The sequence below is a fragment of the Alligator sinensis genome, unplaced genomic scaffold (assembly GCF_000455745.1).
Source record: "Alligator sinensis unplaced genomic scaffold, ASM45574v1 scaffold628_2, whole genome shotgun sequence".
NCBI classification, from domain to species: Eukaryota; Metazoa; Chordata; order Crocodylia; family Alligatoridae; genus Alligator; species Alligator sinensis.
Genome location: NW_005841833.1, coordinates 1,471,676 through 1,486,155, shown reverse-complemented (window position 1 = coordinate 1,486,155; position 14,480 = coordinate 1,471,676). Strand labels below are relative to the sequence as shown.

Genomic DNA, 14,480 nt, shown 5'->3' with positions numbered 1-14,480 from the left:
TCATTTCCAAACACAGCAGAAAACAAGAAAGATCAATTGCTGTCCAACGACTTGTTTTGTGTTAACAGGTATATTTTATTTGATGGAGATGTGGATGCACTCTGGGTGGAAAACATGAATTCTGTGATGGATGATAATAAGCTGTTAACATTGGCAAATGGGGAGCGCATCAGGCTTCAGGCTCACTGTGCTCTGTTGTTTGAGGTAACATTACTAGCAAATAAAGGGTCTGCAGATCTCAGAAACGAGCTGTTTATGGCTATGATGTAACTTAATTTTTTAGGTTGGAGACTTACAGTATGCCTCTCCTGCCACTGTGTCTCGTTGTGGGATGGTTTTTGTGGATCCTAAAAACCTGAAGTATAAGCCCTTCTGGGAGAAATGGATTAAACAAAGAGGTAACAAGGTAGGAAATGGCTATTTTTGTTACAAAAGTGATTTTAGAAGGCACTATTTGAATTAAATACAGAACTGTAGGCACGTGTAAATATGTTTATAATGAAACCGTGATTGGCTGAATTGCTTTAGAGTTTATTTTTCAGGTCACTGTTACTAAATTTTTTTAGATATGAAGAATGGGCTTGTTGACTTTTAATTCTTTGTCTGTGAAAGCAGGTAAAGAAAAACAGATTAGTGGTTGGTACCTAATTTCCAGAGTCAAAGGCAAAACCTGACACGAGCAGAATGGTTCCTATTAAAAATAGCGAAGCCAGGACCTATACATACGCATATGTCTCCATATGCAAAATGGTGTATATACGTTCAGAAAGGTTCTTTTTATATTATACCAAGGCAAAATAGATTCTAAAAAAATAATATAGAGCAGTAGTTCTCAACTTTTTTTTTCACGGACCACTTGAAAATTGCTGAGGGTATTGGAGGACCACTTAATAAACGTTTTTTTGTTTTACAAATCAAAGTACACAACTCATATTTTAATATCAGTAGTCTTACCTTACAAGTACAGATATTTTTGATTGTTCTGCAATGTTTCCGCGGACCACCTGCGTGGAGCTCCCGGACCAGTGGTAGTTTGCGGACCTCAGTTTGAGAACCTCCGATATAGAGTGACATACTTTTAGAATAACCCTATGCCATGACTTTGATGGATTTTATCAAGAGTAAATATTGTCAAAAGTCCAAGTAGCTGTCTTTATCACCATTATGTTTTCAGTATAAGTCAAGTAAAAAATTGTGGTCTTTCATAACACTAAGGTGTTTGTTTAGTTATTTTTATAAAAAGTAACAGTATCCAAGACTAATTACAATTAGTTAGACAGGTGGCACTGTTGTAATAAATCAGCCTTTAATCTTTTTAGGTTGTTAAATGATTGTCATTTTTTTCCTCAGCAAGAACAAGTTGAGTTAGATCGACTGTTTGAAAAATATGTCCCCTACCTTATTAACCTGATTGTAGAAGGAATTGTAGATGGCAGACAAGGAGAGAAGCTGAAGACAATTGTCCCTCAAACAGATTTAAATATGGTAAGAAATAATGAGTATTGAGTAAGATGGCTTCAGTAGCAGAGGAATCTGAGTTGCAGAATGTGCATCAACACAAGATGCTTACTATGCAGTTGACTAATTAGCTGCAGTGTCTCCATGTGCACCTCTGTTAGGCTGGAGTAAACTAATTTACTCTGCAGCAGGATAGTACTTGTAAATATAAGTACTATCCTGCTGTGGAGTAAACAGCTCTGCATCAGTGTGTGTGTAGATGCTGCTGCCTGACTGGCTGGGGCATGAAAGTGCTTCAGTGAGGGGGCTGCCTGCTGGCTAGTCCTGTGCTGAAGCCCCCTTGTGCCCCAGCCAGCCCCTCTTCAGCACTTTGAGCCAGGGGGAGCAGCCCCAGGCTGGCAGACTGACCTTCGGGCCCCCTGCCAGCTGAGGCTGCTCCGATCTGGCTCCATATTCTGTGCTTGAATAAATAGTGTAGCTTATTGCTTCGGAGTTAATTGCTCCCAGGTACGTGTTCAAATGGTGTGCCCAGGAGCAATAAACTCTGGAGCAATAAGCCCCACAGCTTATTCACATGCCATAAACATACCCAAAGAGAAACATGCCCAAAGAGTAAGTAACTATTTCAGAGTTCCATTAATAGAGTTCCTGATGGGACTGAGGAATTTCTTGATATTATCTTCAGGCAGGCCAACATCCCTTTTCTTCCACTTTCAGAGGGATGATCATCTGATCATTAACATTTTTCTTTTATTTTAACTAATACCTGCATTTACAGACACCTGCATGCATGCAGACAGAGCCTCACAAAATACTTTACAGAGGGATGAAAAGAAAAGAAAATTAGGCATGTTAAGTCATCAAAATTCTGTACGTCTTCTCAAGTTACTGTTTTGCAATCTTCTCCAACAGGTAGTGCAGTTGACAACGATGCTTGAAGCTTTAGTAGTGGGAGAGCCTGATGACTCCGATGTTCTGGAATGCTACTTCCTGGAAGCTCTGTATTCCTCTTTAGGTGCCAGCCTTCTTGATGCAGGCAGAATTAAATTTGATGAAAGTGTCAAACGAATATCCTCCATGTCAACTGTTCATGAGGAGAATATCTTGGCTAAGCCAGGGGAACTGCCAGGTAGGACTTTGCCATTATAATTGACTCTGGTGCACTTTTTTTTTTTTTTTTTAAAGAAAACAATTGGAATGGATCAGACCATGCCCATATCACATGGTAAAGTCTACTTCGTATTGTGTGTGCAGCCTAAAACACTGGCAGGTCTTGCACTCATAGAAGGAATGAGATTAGATGAGGGGAGAATTATTTTAGAAGCCTGGTGTTCCAGACCTCAGAGGGAGCATTTGTCTGGGTGTAGCTCAGGGGCATCTCAGCACTGGCATTTCAGGGTAAGGGTAGATGGGTGCCTCTCCCTGGCATGTGAAGGAAAGGCGTCAGACAAGAACCTGGTTGGTCATGTGGCCTGTAGCAAGAAACAGTGATTAGATTCTCTCCAGAAGCAGTTGGCTGGGAATCATGGGGAACCCATAGCCTGGATGGCAGGTCCTAGAAAAGTGATAATGCCCAGGTCTGAGCAGCAGGCGAGTTAGTGATGCTGTCTGCAGGGATCAAGAAAGGAGATAGGGGTAAGAGCCTCTTGACACCATCTTTTATTTCTGGGACCTAAGGGCTTGGGAAGCAACTCTGTTTCATGGCTTTTTCATTTATATTTTCCTCATACCTAAGACCAGGTTAAGTGTGCTAAGAAGGAGCTCTGCAGATGCCAGCCAGTGCTGTGGCTCAGAGCAGACTGCCATGATTTAGACAGGTCCTCAGGGTTGCTTAAGCCTCTTCTTTTCCACTTCCCAAAGCAGCCCAGGAGTGGAAGGGTGTAAGAGGGACTCAGTCCTACCTTAATGCCCTTTCCCAGGCCACGAGGCCTGGGTCACAACCCTTCATGCAAGGTTGTGCCCTTTACATTTAACACAATCAAATGAAGCATTTTCGGAAGCACCTCCATACCCCAGATAACTTTTAGTTGCTAAATAAAGACCTCATCATATCCTGCAGGTCAGTTGCCAACTTTGTATGACTTTCATTTTGACGCTTGTCAAAAGAAGTGGGTGCCTTGGAGCAAGCTTGTTCCTGCATACCTTCACAAGCCAGAAGGCAGATTTATTGACATTCTAGGTAAGTGGGTGACTAATATAGAACACTGGTACTCTTTTAACTTAAAATGTGCTAATCTGTAGTTTTCTAGTAGCAAATACCATGCACAGTTCTATTGTGGGATGTTTCATTCAGAAATTGAACATGAATCATAATGCAAAAACTTTTTTGCTGTTTCCTGCTCCTTTGTGACGCAACCTTAAATTGCTGTTTGCTTTTCACTATAGAAATATTAGTCCTTGCTTTTCTTTTTCTTGCTTGAAGACATAATAAGTGAGCTTTTTGGAAGGGGGTAGGGTTGTATGGTGATTGAATCTGCTTCGTGTTAGCAGACTTGATTGGAGTCTAATTAGAATGCTCCAGCATAGCCTGATCATCACATGTATTAAGCCTCCCATGTTTCAAAATGGCTGTAGGGGTGTTTTAATTAAACCTTGTCAAATGAGCTTTAGTTAAAGTGCCCCTATGGCCATTTTGAAATGCAGGGGGTGGGGAGGGCCCTTAATACACATGACAGTGAGCCGTTTTATTTAGTGTGGCTGTCCAGGAACTGCTCTAATTAAAACACCTTCCACCACCTCTGAGCACGTGTATAGGCACCCAGAGAATTCACCTTAGACAGCCTTGCCCCTTCTGCCCCAGAGATCAGCAGCTATTCAGGTTCTACCCCTTGTGGTGTGACCGTTCAAATTCCATAAGCATTTTGCTAAAGCCACTGAATAAAGTAAGGGATGTTGAGAACTAAAATATTCACACTACTTCTTGGAATAAAGAACAAGCAAAAAATACTGGCAGGATGGCTTTATTTGTATTAGAGAAGCCACAAAGGGTAGATACAAGGCTTTATTTGTATTAGAGAAGCCACAAAGGGGAGAGACATTTTTTTTTTTGTTCATGGTTCACTTTTCAAGTGTCATCAGGAACAGTACTTTATATAACTACCATGATAAAAGAATAGGAGACTGATGATTCAGTAACAAAAGCCTAGCACAAATAGGCTAGGAAAAGAACCCATAATGAATATAATAAAATGGTGACAATGAATTTTACAGTTATGACAGAATAACGCATGTTATTTTATAGTAACAATTCAGCAAGTGCATGTTAACTTCACTGCTGAGAGAGATAATTACATAGTCTCTAAAGCTATTCCTCATACCTGCCTTTGATTCACATAGCACAAGATTCATCTCTGCAGGTAGGCGCCCTGCAAAAGGCTTGTGAGCCACATAAGTCTCAGCTCTACCTCTTAAAGAGGGCGTAAGTGGCTTACATGGTTCATGACCCTTTCATTAGATCTCTGCACAGGGATCTCTAACGTATTGATTTCAACACCCGTAATAGAAGTTCTGTGATAAATGGTGCCATGAGAAGGCTGTACAATAGAGATTGTTTATTAAATATTGTACTGATCTGATGGTCTGGAGTACATCTTTGTGCAAATGTTCATTAATAAATTATGGGTCCCACCCAGTAGGGTTTTACATGTGCAGAACCTCCCAGCTGTGTTGCATGTTAAATTAACTTGTTGTTAATTTAATTTAATTTACTTATTTAGTTCCGACTGTGGATACAACACGCACTACTTGGTTGTTAGAAGAGATGGTAAAAATCAAACGGCCTGTTGTCCTTGTGGGTGAATCTGGAACTTCTAAGACAGCAACTACCCAAAACTTTTTAAAAAGCTTGAACCAAGACACTAACGTAGGTAGTCTTTTCCTCTGTGCTGTTGACAAACTGGTATCTTCCTGTTTATTTTGTGTGTGGCTTAGTAGGTGTATTTCACCCCAGAAGTGGCTGCATTGAAGTGATAAGTGAAATAACTCCTCCATTTGCATTTCAATTCAAGACCCTGACTGTCTGTCATTGGATCTCCACAGACAGACCTAGACGTATACCCAGCTCTTTTGATTTTGAGATAGCACATGGACACAGGGTTCTAATTGTGTACACTCTGGGCCCAGATACATGAGGTATTTTAGAACCAAACATACTATATTATTGTTGAGAATCTCTGTTGAGATTCAGTTTTTTATAAGAAAACATGTTCATCAAGTAGTTGTTCTGCTATGTGGTTGAGCTCCCAAATGGAATATATATATTTTTAAACCATCCATATTTTAAGTGAATAGCTAAACTGTAGTAGTGTTTCACATCTATCTTGTGCTCTACTTGTTCCCCATATTGTTGAATATAAAAAACTTTTTCTGAGAAACTCTTAAAAAGTTACTAAAAATCCATGTTGATCATTTGTATCTTCCTGTGCAGCTGCTGCTAATAATTAACTTCTCCTCACGCACAACATCAATGGACATTCAGAGAAACTTAGAAGCTAATGTAGAGAAACGTACAAAGGACACTTATGGCCCCCCCATGGGAAAGCGCCTTCTGGTTTTCATGGATGACATGAATATGCCAAGGGTAAGTGCCAACTTGTTTGCAGTAGAAGAAAACACACAACAAGCTGCATTTTTATTGTCCATTAAGATACCTGAAGGCTTGGACTACTGGGCACCATAAGGTGTTGCAATGCTGTTACAATATCACTCCTGAACTTCAAAAATGCACATTTTTTGTTGGCGGGGTTGGTAGTGGGATTTCCATTTCCTCTTGTTCTTAAATCCATATCAAAAGACTTTTTCCCAGCTGACGCTAGTGGACCTGGCTTCTTAAGAGAACCAGACCATACCTCTTGTAAGAGCTGGGAAGAAGTGGATGTGTATTGCACATAAGTGAAATGATGCAGTTTCCTCTCCTGAGTTAAAGCTGAACGTGGATATTCAGTCTCCAAAGCCTACAAAATAGCACTCAGATATAATAATAATGCATTACATTTGGAGCTAATTATTTATGCATTCATTGTAGTAGCTGGAAACTCGTAAGAGCTGTCTTTTAAATGTGTTGGCTTTTTTGCTTTACAAAGGTTGATGAATATGGGACACAGCAGCCAATTGCCTTGTTGAAGCTGCTGTTGGAAAAAGGTTCCGTGTATGATCGTGGTAAAGAGATGAACTGTAAGCTTCTTCGAGACCTTGGCTTTATTGCTGCTATGGGAAAGGCTGGAGGAGGTCGTAATGAAGTTGACCCTCGCTTTATTTCACTCTTCAGTGTTTTCAATGTACCTTTCCCTTCTGAGCAGTCTTTGCATTTGATTTATGCCTCCATCCTGAAAGGCCACACTGCGGTAATTTGCATTATTTAACATTATTATTGTTATTTTAAACATAAAATTGCAGAACCTGAATTCTTTTTTTGGTTGATTATCCCTGTTGTTGTATATGCTCCATCCTTCCCTTACATGGGTGGGGACTGTTGTGTGTACAGGTAATTACTTTTATGGATCTCCATTCAAGTAGGGAGAGTTCCGTACATTAATTTAAGAGTACTGTTTGGTCCCATAGCAGTGTAATTAGCAGGGTGTTTCAAGCTGTAGTAGCAAATAATGCTAAATTTTAGATTGTCAGTATTAACAAGTATAATAACATAGATGATCTTGTTATTCACCTTAAGTCCACAGGCCCTCTGAAATCACCAGGTTCCTTCCATTGACTTGCGTGGATATTTTGATCATGCTTAGTATCCATAGTGACCAACTGTTTTGCCACTTCAATTTGATTTGCTTTAGTCATTTTAAACTAAATGGCATTTAGCCTGTGTAAGGATTTCCAGCTACTCAGTTGGTCTAATAAAAGATATCGCGTCTACCCAAAGAACCTTGCCTGCCTATGTCCTCAGACCAACACAGCTACAACCAAAAACCCAGTAAGGATCTAAAATGCATTTTAGATCCTTTTACAGGCCCTTCACTTTCCTCTTCTCTTTCCTTTCTCTATGTAACGGGGTTTTCAGTCTGTTTAATATGTAAAGGTTGAAGCTAAATAAAAATGTATTAAAATCAGAAAGGAAACCCACCCACCAAGAAGTAGGCATTCACTATACAAGGCACTATACAAGCACAGTGGAAAATATGGTCCTTGCTCCGTAGCTCATAGTCTAAGTACTAAAATGACTGGTCTAAGTGAAAGATGCACCAGTTATGTTATAAAATTAATTTCTGAAAAAAAATACTGCCTTGCAGTGAGATCATATTAAGTGTAGCAAGAAGGGATAAAGGGATTGGAAAGCAGGTGATGCTTGATGAAACACCTTTCTCCCTGGTCAGACCTGTGAAGAATTGTTTCTTTTTTCCTGTTTGTAGGCTTTTAATGAATCTATTGCAATGATCTCTGACAAGTTGACATCCTGCACTTTGGAACTTTACAAAATGATTGTCTGTGACCTGCCTCCAACACCTTCCAAATTTCATTACATATTTAATCTGCGTGATCTCTCCAGGATCTACAGTGGTCTTCTTCTTACCACCCCAGAGAGGTGAGTTTAGGGGAAAGTGTTCAGAAAAATTGACTTCAGTGGCACTGTACCCATTTGTGTTGGCTGAGGCTGTAGCCCAGGCTGTGGTGATTTCATTACTCAGAAAGCATATGCAGTCTGCAGTGAGATATTCAGGTCAGTTTTCTTCTACAGATGAACTCTATTTAGCTCACAAAATTTGGGCACTGAAGAGTCAGGTTCTTTATTCTGAGATTGCCTGTCTGCATCCTTCTCAACCTAGGTATGCATTAGAGAAGTTAAGGAGGTCTCTAACTTTCTAGTCCCTGAAGGGCTGTGTGCCAGCTCAGGGTCATGGCGCCCTGATGTTTTCCTCCCCTTGCCATAGCCCTATCACAGGGTGAAGGAAGGGCTTGATGCAGGAACCTGTTCTGACAGCTTCACGCTCACTGGGAGTTTGCTGCCACTAGGGGAGCCTCCATACATTCAGCCTCCTCTTCAGTAATGTCCAGAGTCTTTGCCAGATGGTAATGGGGTATCAGGTCCTGGATTTGATTGATTCAGGAAGTAGATTATGTGATGTGGCTGGCTGTGACAGTACGAGGCTGGACTCGATCACCTGGGGCCATGTTAGTGCTGTGTTCTTAAGCTGGCTGTGATGTCAGAGTCTACAGATGCTGTATAAATACCAGCTTCTAGCTTCCCGGCTTCTGCTGTGGTTCAGCTTTGATCTTGCTTTGGACTACATACAGCCTCTTCCCATAACCTAGTCAGCTGTCTGCTTATTATTATGAGTAAAGCAAATGACTTGCCTTATTATCCACATCACCAGGAACATGCAGATTACAGGTTGCATAGTGTATAGTAGTACTTACGAGGCCTATAAGCAGTGTCCAGAAGACAGTTTTGAATATCCTGGGTCTTCCACAGGCCCTATTTTCTTCTACTCTGGTAGGTATTTTGACCTCTTCCTTAGGAATTAAACCTCCAGTTCAGTATTTCCTGTCTCATTCAGGAAATTCCTTGTGCACGTTGATTGTAGATATCATTGTAGTCAGTAAGACTTAAGCACATGCACATACACAAGTAGTTTGTTGACTAGCTGAGGCTGCAGTGTGTTTTTAAATATTCTGCTGAGTTGGGGCTGAGGGGTAACTCCCTGGAATCAAAGAAGAAATTTACCAATATTTTTGCCTAAGCAAGCAGTCATAGTTAAAACTGAAGGATAGAAATAAAAATGCTTTGATTCTAGGGTTTTAATCAAATTAGCTAGTGATGTAATTACATGGAAGGCCTGGTGGTTGTCATTATTTTTTGGGTATGTAAGAAAGAATCTGTTTTACTTTTTATGGTATGCATACAGCTTAGTGGAAAAATAAGATTCTGGAAAATCCTGAATTATGACATGGTCCCTGATAACAAAAGCTGACCCCTGAATCTCTGTAATATGATTTTGGGAGATAAAGTTACAGGAAAGAGACTTTCTCTTTCTACTGAAAAAGGAAATGGATCCTGATTCTGATGGAAGTACTATTAACTGCCTGGCTATAAGTGTTGTACCTAATGCTTTGATGCAAGCTAATATTTCAATATTGATGTAGGTTCCAAACTGTCATGCAAATGGTGAGAGTCTGGAGAAACGAGTGTCTGAGAGTTTTCCATGACAGATTGATTAATGAAGCAGACAAGATACTGGTGAGTAACTTCTTCCAATTCTTAGCAGTCCTTTATTACTATTATGGTAATTTAATTCAAAACAGTAACATTACCCACTGTTCTACTAGTGTCTTGAAATCAAGCTGCAGGCTTAGTTTGCCAGTGTGTCACTCCAGTTTTATGCCAGAGTAGTTCCATCACTTCAGACATGGCCCATTGAGTGTAAGAACCATTAAAATTTTACTTTCCTCTAAGAGAAATTGACCAAACAGAATACATGAATGTATGAACAGAGAGAGATAAAGGGTTATTTAATCTCTTATCTTCCTAAATTACAACCTTCTTTTGAAATGTGGGAAACCTCAAAGCTTAATATGTAATATAACATTGGAAAACAGAATATGTTGCATGGATTTTAAGCTTCATGAGCAATTCATAATCCACTGGCATTGGTTACCATCATCTCGCCATAACCTTGCAAGGTGTGCTGAGTCCTAAAGTTTAAAAGTTCCAGTCCTGCAGACCTGTCTCCATGAGTTCCAGAGTGATTAGTGAAGAACATAAATCTCTGCAAGTGTTGCCTGTGTAAGGAGTTAGGGCCTTCAGGTAAACTGCTGGAAGTCACTACCCATAGAGTGCGGCAGCTTTATGGCATCACTTGTGAATTTGGCTCAGTAGGAGTTTTGCCTCTACATGGACTACACAGGTGGGGGCTTACAGTTGTTATGTATAATACTGTCACACTTTGACTAAGTAAAAAACTTTGACATGCTCAGTGTCCTTATTGTTTGGTACATCCAAGCTTGCATAATGTTATTGCTTATTTGTGCTGCCATAGCACGAAGAAGCCCTAATCAGACTTAGGGCCCACTGAGCTAGACACCACACAAAGGTGGAACAAGAAGATGTTCCCCACTCCAAAAAGTTTAGCAAAAAATGACATCACTCTGCCTCCGTGCTATGTAGAAATTTACATGAGTGTTACTGGACTCATCTTTCTTGAGAAAACTTGTTAGCATGGATACACCTGACACGCACAATGAGTGACAGGAGCGTAGATGAAAAACAATACATGAACTCACTCTTGCCTAGCTCCCTTAAGAAATTACGATGCTAGTATATGTATCAGATATGACCATGCAGGAAGATAGAAAAGGGTAGAGATGAACCATCAGTCCATTCATTCTTATATAGTATTTTTTCAAATTGGAAGATACTCAAAATTATATCACAAGCAAGGAAACACATTTACAGAATTGGGGAAAAAGCTATGTAAAGCCCAGTTAAAAGTTAGCAAAGATGCTTAGATGTAAAAACTAGGTCTAGGTGCAATAAGCTAGTCCGGCCTCAACTTTTCTTCTGCAAGATAGAAAGGCATGCTTTCACTTTTCAGTCTCTTTTCACATCTCTGAATAGCTATATTGCAACTTGCTTGTGTTAGCTTCTGGATTTATATCTCTATGCCTGTGTGTGTGAGAGTATATAATACATGTGCACGTTACATACTGCAAGACTGAATGAGGTTTTGGTGGTCTGACACCAGACCTAATAATAAGTGTGAGGGAGAGGCATGTGATTTTTGCCAATTGGCATTATTATTTCTTTTTTAAAAAGGCCTTTCTGCTCTTTATTCAACTTGTATTGGCTCCAGGGGTTCCTGAACTGCTTGTATATTGTGTCTTGTTTCAGATTGTAAATGGAGAATGATAATATGACCTGACCACCAGGACTTTTATCTATATAAACAATCCCACAGAAACCAACTTGGAGTTAGAGTTTGCAGCATTGTGCCCTCCAACGGTTCCTAAATTCAGAATCACCTTTGTTATCATTTTACTAAATTTATCTTACTTACTTTAAGGTACAAGGCCACATAAAGAGCTTGATTGAAGACAATTTCAAAGAAGATTTAGAGCCAGCCATGAGAGACCCTATTCTTTTTGGAGACTTTAGAATGGCACTGAATGAAGGGGAACCTCGCATTTATGAAGACATTCAAGACTATGATGCAGCAAAAGCTCTCTTTCAGGTATTGTGGTTCAGCTAAGGTCTATGTTTGGTTCTGTCTGTATGACTACAGAGTTGACAACAACTTGCTCTGCAAGGAGGGGTGGCTATTAACTTTGACAGTCTTTCCAGTAAAAATATGAAAAATAGATTAAATGCACTTAAATGCAAATTACTTCTAAATAAATGGTTCCTGTATGAACATCAGCATTTTCCATGTGTCCTATCTCTGTTGTTAATGGTCTAAACAATTCTCTCCACAGGAGATTCTTGAGGAGTACAATGAAGTTAATACTAAAATGAATCTCGTTCTCTTTGATGATGCCTTGGAGCATTTAACCCGCGTGCATCGCATCATACGGATGGATCGTGGCCATGCCCTGCTTGTAGGCGTGGGAGGCTCGGGAAAGCAATCCCTTGCAAGACTGGCTGCGTACACAGCTGGATATGAGGTCTGTGGGACTCTGCATTTTCCGTGAAAGGGAACCAGGACAGATCTGAGGGAGTGGAAGGGCTAAACTGTGTGGAAAGCGAGGGAAAACTGGTGGAGACCAAATCAGGTTAGCAACATGCTTTTGGAGAGACAGGAGGAAGTGAAGTGAGTGTTAGGAGGTGCAAGTAGGGGAGGTTGCAGTGATTTGGGGCTGGAAGATCAGAGCTTGGATTTGGGCACTGGCAGTGGGGAGGACACAAGATGTGTTTGAAGGGCCTAAGTGAAAAACCAGTGGCCTTTATTTACTATTATGGTCAGTTATGTATCTGTGTTACAGTAGTGATCAGCAGCTCATTATGCCTGGCTTGATACAAATATGAAGTGAAAGAATATCTCGCCCCACATAACTGATGACCTTATAAAGGCAGTGGGAGGAAGAAGGGAGGGGTGACAAAGGATGAGGACCCCCAAATTAATGTTGAGGTGGTGATGGTAGAAGATTGTAGGAAGGGGAGGAGGGGGGGTTCAAAAAGAACACAGGGCAGCAAATATTTTGTCATGTTGTTACCTTGATGTTTTCCTAACAGTGGGCCTAAAGAAGTATCCTTGATCTGAACTCCATAGTAGCTGAATTCCAGACTCAGATATCATGTCTTTTATCTTGCTGGGATCCTATGACCCCTGCTGACTTTCTGCCCCTGGGGCAGGGGGCTGGACTCGATGATCTTCCGAGGTCCCTTCCAGCCCTACTGTCTAATGTCTATGAAAATCTCTGTGTTTCATGTACTGTGCCTTTCAAATATCTTTTTATGTTGCATTGTTAGGTGTTTGAGATTGTTCTGAGTCGAGGGTATGGAGAAAACAATTTCCGGGAAGACTTGAAGACTTTGTATCTGAAGCTTGGCATTGAAAACAAGTCAATGATTTTCCTGTTTACAGATGCCCATGTGGCAGAAGAAGGTTTTCTGGAGCTCATCAACAACATGCTAACTTCAGGTGACATGGGCTTGTTGATTGCTAAGCCAGAATTTACTTGTGACGCACAACTGAAAGCACAGCATTGCTCTTCTTTGATCTCCCCATCAGATAATCACAGCTATTTAGTGTTAACATTGCCTAATCACACTGTCCCCCCTGATGCTGAAACTTATGCTTTGCTTGAGGACAGTATTTTACCTGAAATGATCATGGGTTGGGCTATAGTTTTTCAGCATCTTCTAATGGTTGCATATCTCTGTCTGGGTAGGGTTAGTGAACCTGAAAACAACAAGCCACGGGCCTGGTGTTTGATTCCAAATTATTAAAGTTTTTCCTGTTGTAGAGTATATATGAATAGGGAGATAAATCTCATGGGTATCTTCAGGGGGCAACGGGCATGTCTTGCCCCCTGAGCAATATGTGCTTACCTGGGGGATTATATCTGAATCGTCAAGGATATTTTAATATAATATAATGTACTTAGTAGCTGGAAATGAGGAGAAGTTGACACCCTGTGACTGACTTCTCTCAATAAACTACTAGCAAAAGCTCTGCAAGCCACAGAAGTTCCACAGACCAGAGTTTGCAAACATCTCTGTCAGATTTCACTTGACTCTCTGGATAATTATGGATAAATAATTTTTGCTGGACCAGGGTTAGATCTCAGAAATTCCTGTCCCTTCCTCTTGGCTATTCTGCCTCTTAGCCAGACCACAGGCTTTCTAATGCTACTCTCTCTTTATGTTATAGGAATGGTCCCAGCACTTTTTCCTGATGACGAAAAAGACGCTATACTAGGTCAGATTGGTGATGAAGCTGCCAAAGCTGGAGTGAGCCCTGCTAAAGAAAGTGTCTGGCAGTATTTTGTAAATAAGAGTGCCAATAATCTTCATATTGTCCTGGGGATGTCACCAGTTGGCGATACCTTGAGAACACGATGCAGAAATTTCCCAGGTACTGCATATTAAATTTCACATGCTGGTGTTTAAGCCTTTGTAGTTTTGGGGTACAGGTCTGCTGATCTCTGATGAGTTACAGCAGATGGATATCAGTCCAGTAGTTAAACAGCTTCATGGCATTCAGAAATAATCCATTATGTTTTGTTCCAGTTAATTACCACACATAAATGGAGATTATTGATTAACATTTATTAGTTCAGGTCATAATCCAGTCAAACTGCTAGCAATCAATTAGCCATCTCCGTTGAACCAGAAACATACAGCATTAAGGCAGCATGTTAGAGGAACTCTCAAGCTGCTTGCATCCTCTATTGTGATATTTATAGAGAAGAGTGGGCTTGTGAGCAGCTGTGAAATTCAGACTGTAATAAGAGAAGCACTCCTGCATCCTGTGCTAATGGCTACTGTACGGCATTGGAATAGGGGGTAGGTATAGACACAAGGTACTCGGTTTATATTTGATACTGAAATGGATGGATTGGCTTGTGTGTAAGCAGCTGTG

General features: G+C 40.5%; 1 protein-coding gene across 1 annotated transcript in view; it reads left to right on the top strand.

Annotated features, from left to right (window-relative positions):
* The window catches only part of DNAH10 (dynein axonemal heavy chain 10), a gene marked incomplete at its 5' end in the record, with an annotated part of 81,641 nt that overhangs the window by 41,947 nt on the left and 25,214 nt on the right, over positions 1-14,480 (top strand). The window contains 14 exons of the mRNA XM_014518122.2: positions 69-204; positions 284-406; positions 1,351-1,485; positions 2,371-2,587; positions 3,518-3,637; positions 5,175-5,320; positions 5,885-6,037; positions 6,540-6,800; positions 7,815-7,987; positions 9,547-9,640; positions 11,463-11,630; positions 11,872-12,060; positions 12,866-13,037; positions 13,770-13,973. Coding sequence (XP_014373608.2) covers positions 69-204; positions 284-406; positions 1,351-1,485; positions 2,371-2,587; positions 3,518-3,637; positions 5,175-5,320; positions 5,885-6,037; positions 6,540-6,800; positions 7,815-7,987; positions 9,547-9,640; positions 11,463-11,630; positions 11,872-12,060; positions 12,866-13,037; positions 13,770-13,973 — 2,291 coding nt within the window. The remainder of the gene's footprint in view (positions 1-68; positions 205-283; positions 407-1,350; positions 1,486-2,370; positions 2,588-3,517; positions 3,638-5,174; positions 5,321-5,884; positions 6,038-6,539; positions 6,801-7,814; positions 7,988-9,546; positions 9,641-11,462; positions 11,631-11,871; positions 12,061-12,865; positions 13,038-13,769; positions 13,974-14,480) is intronic.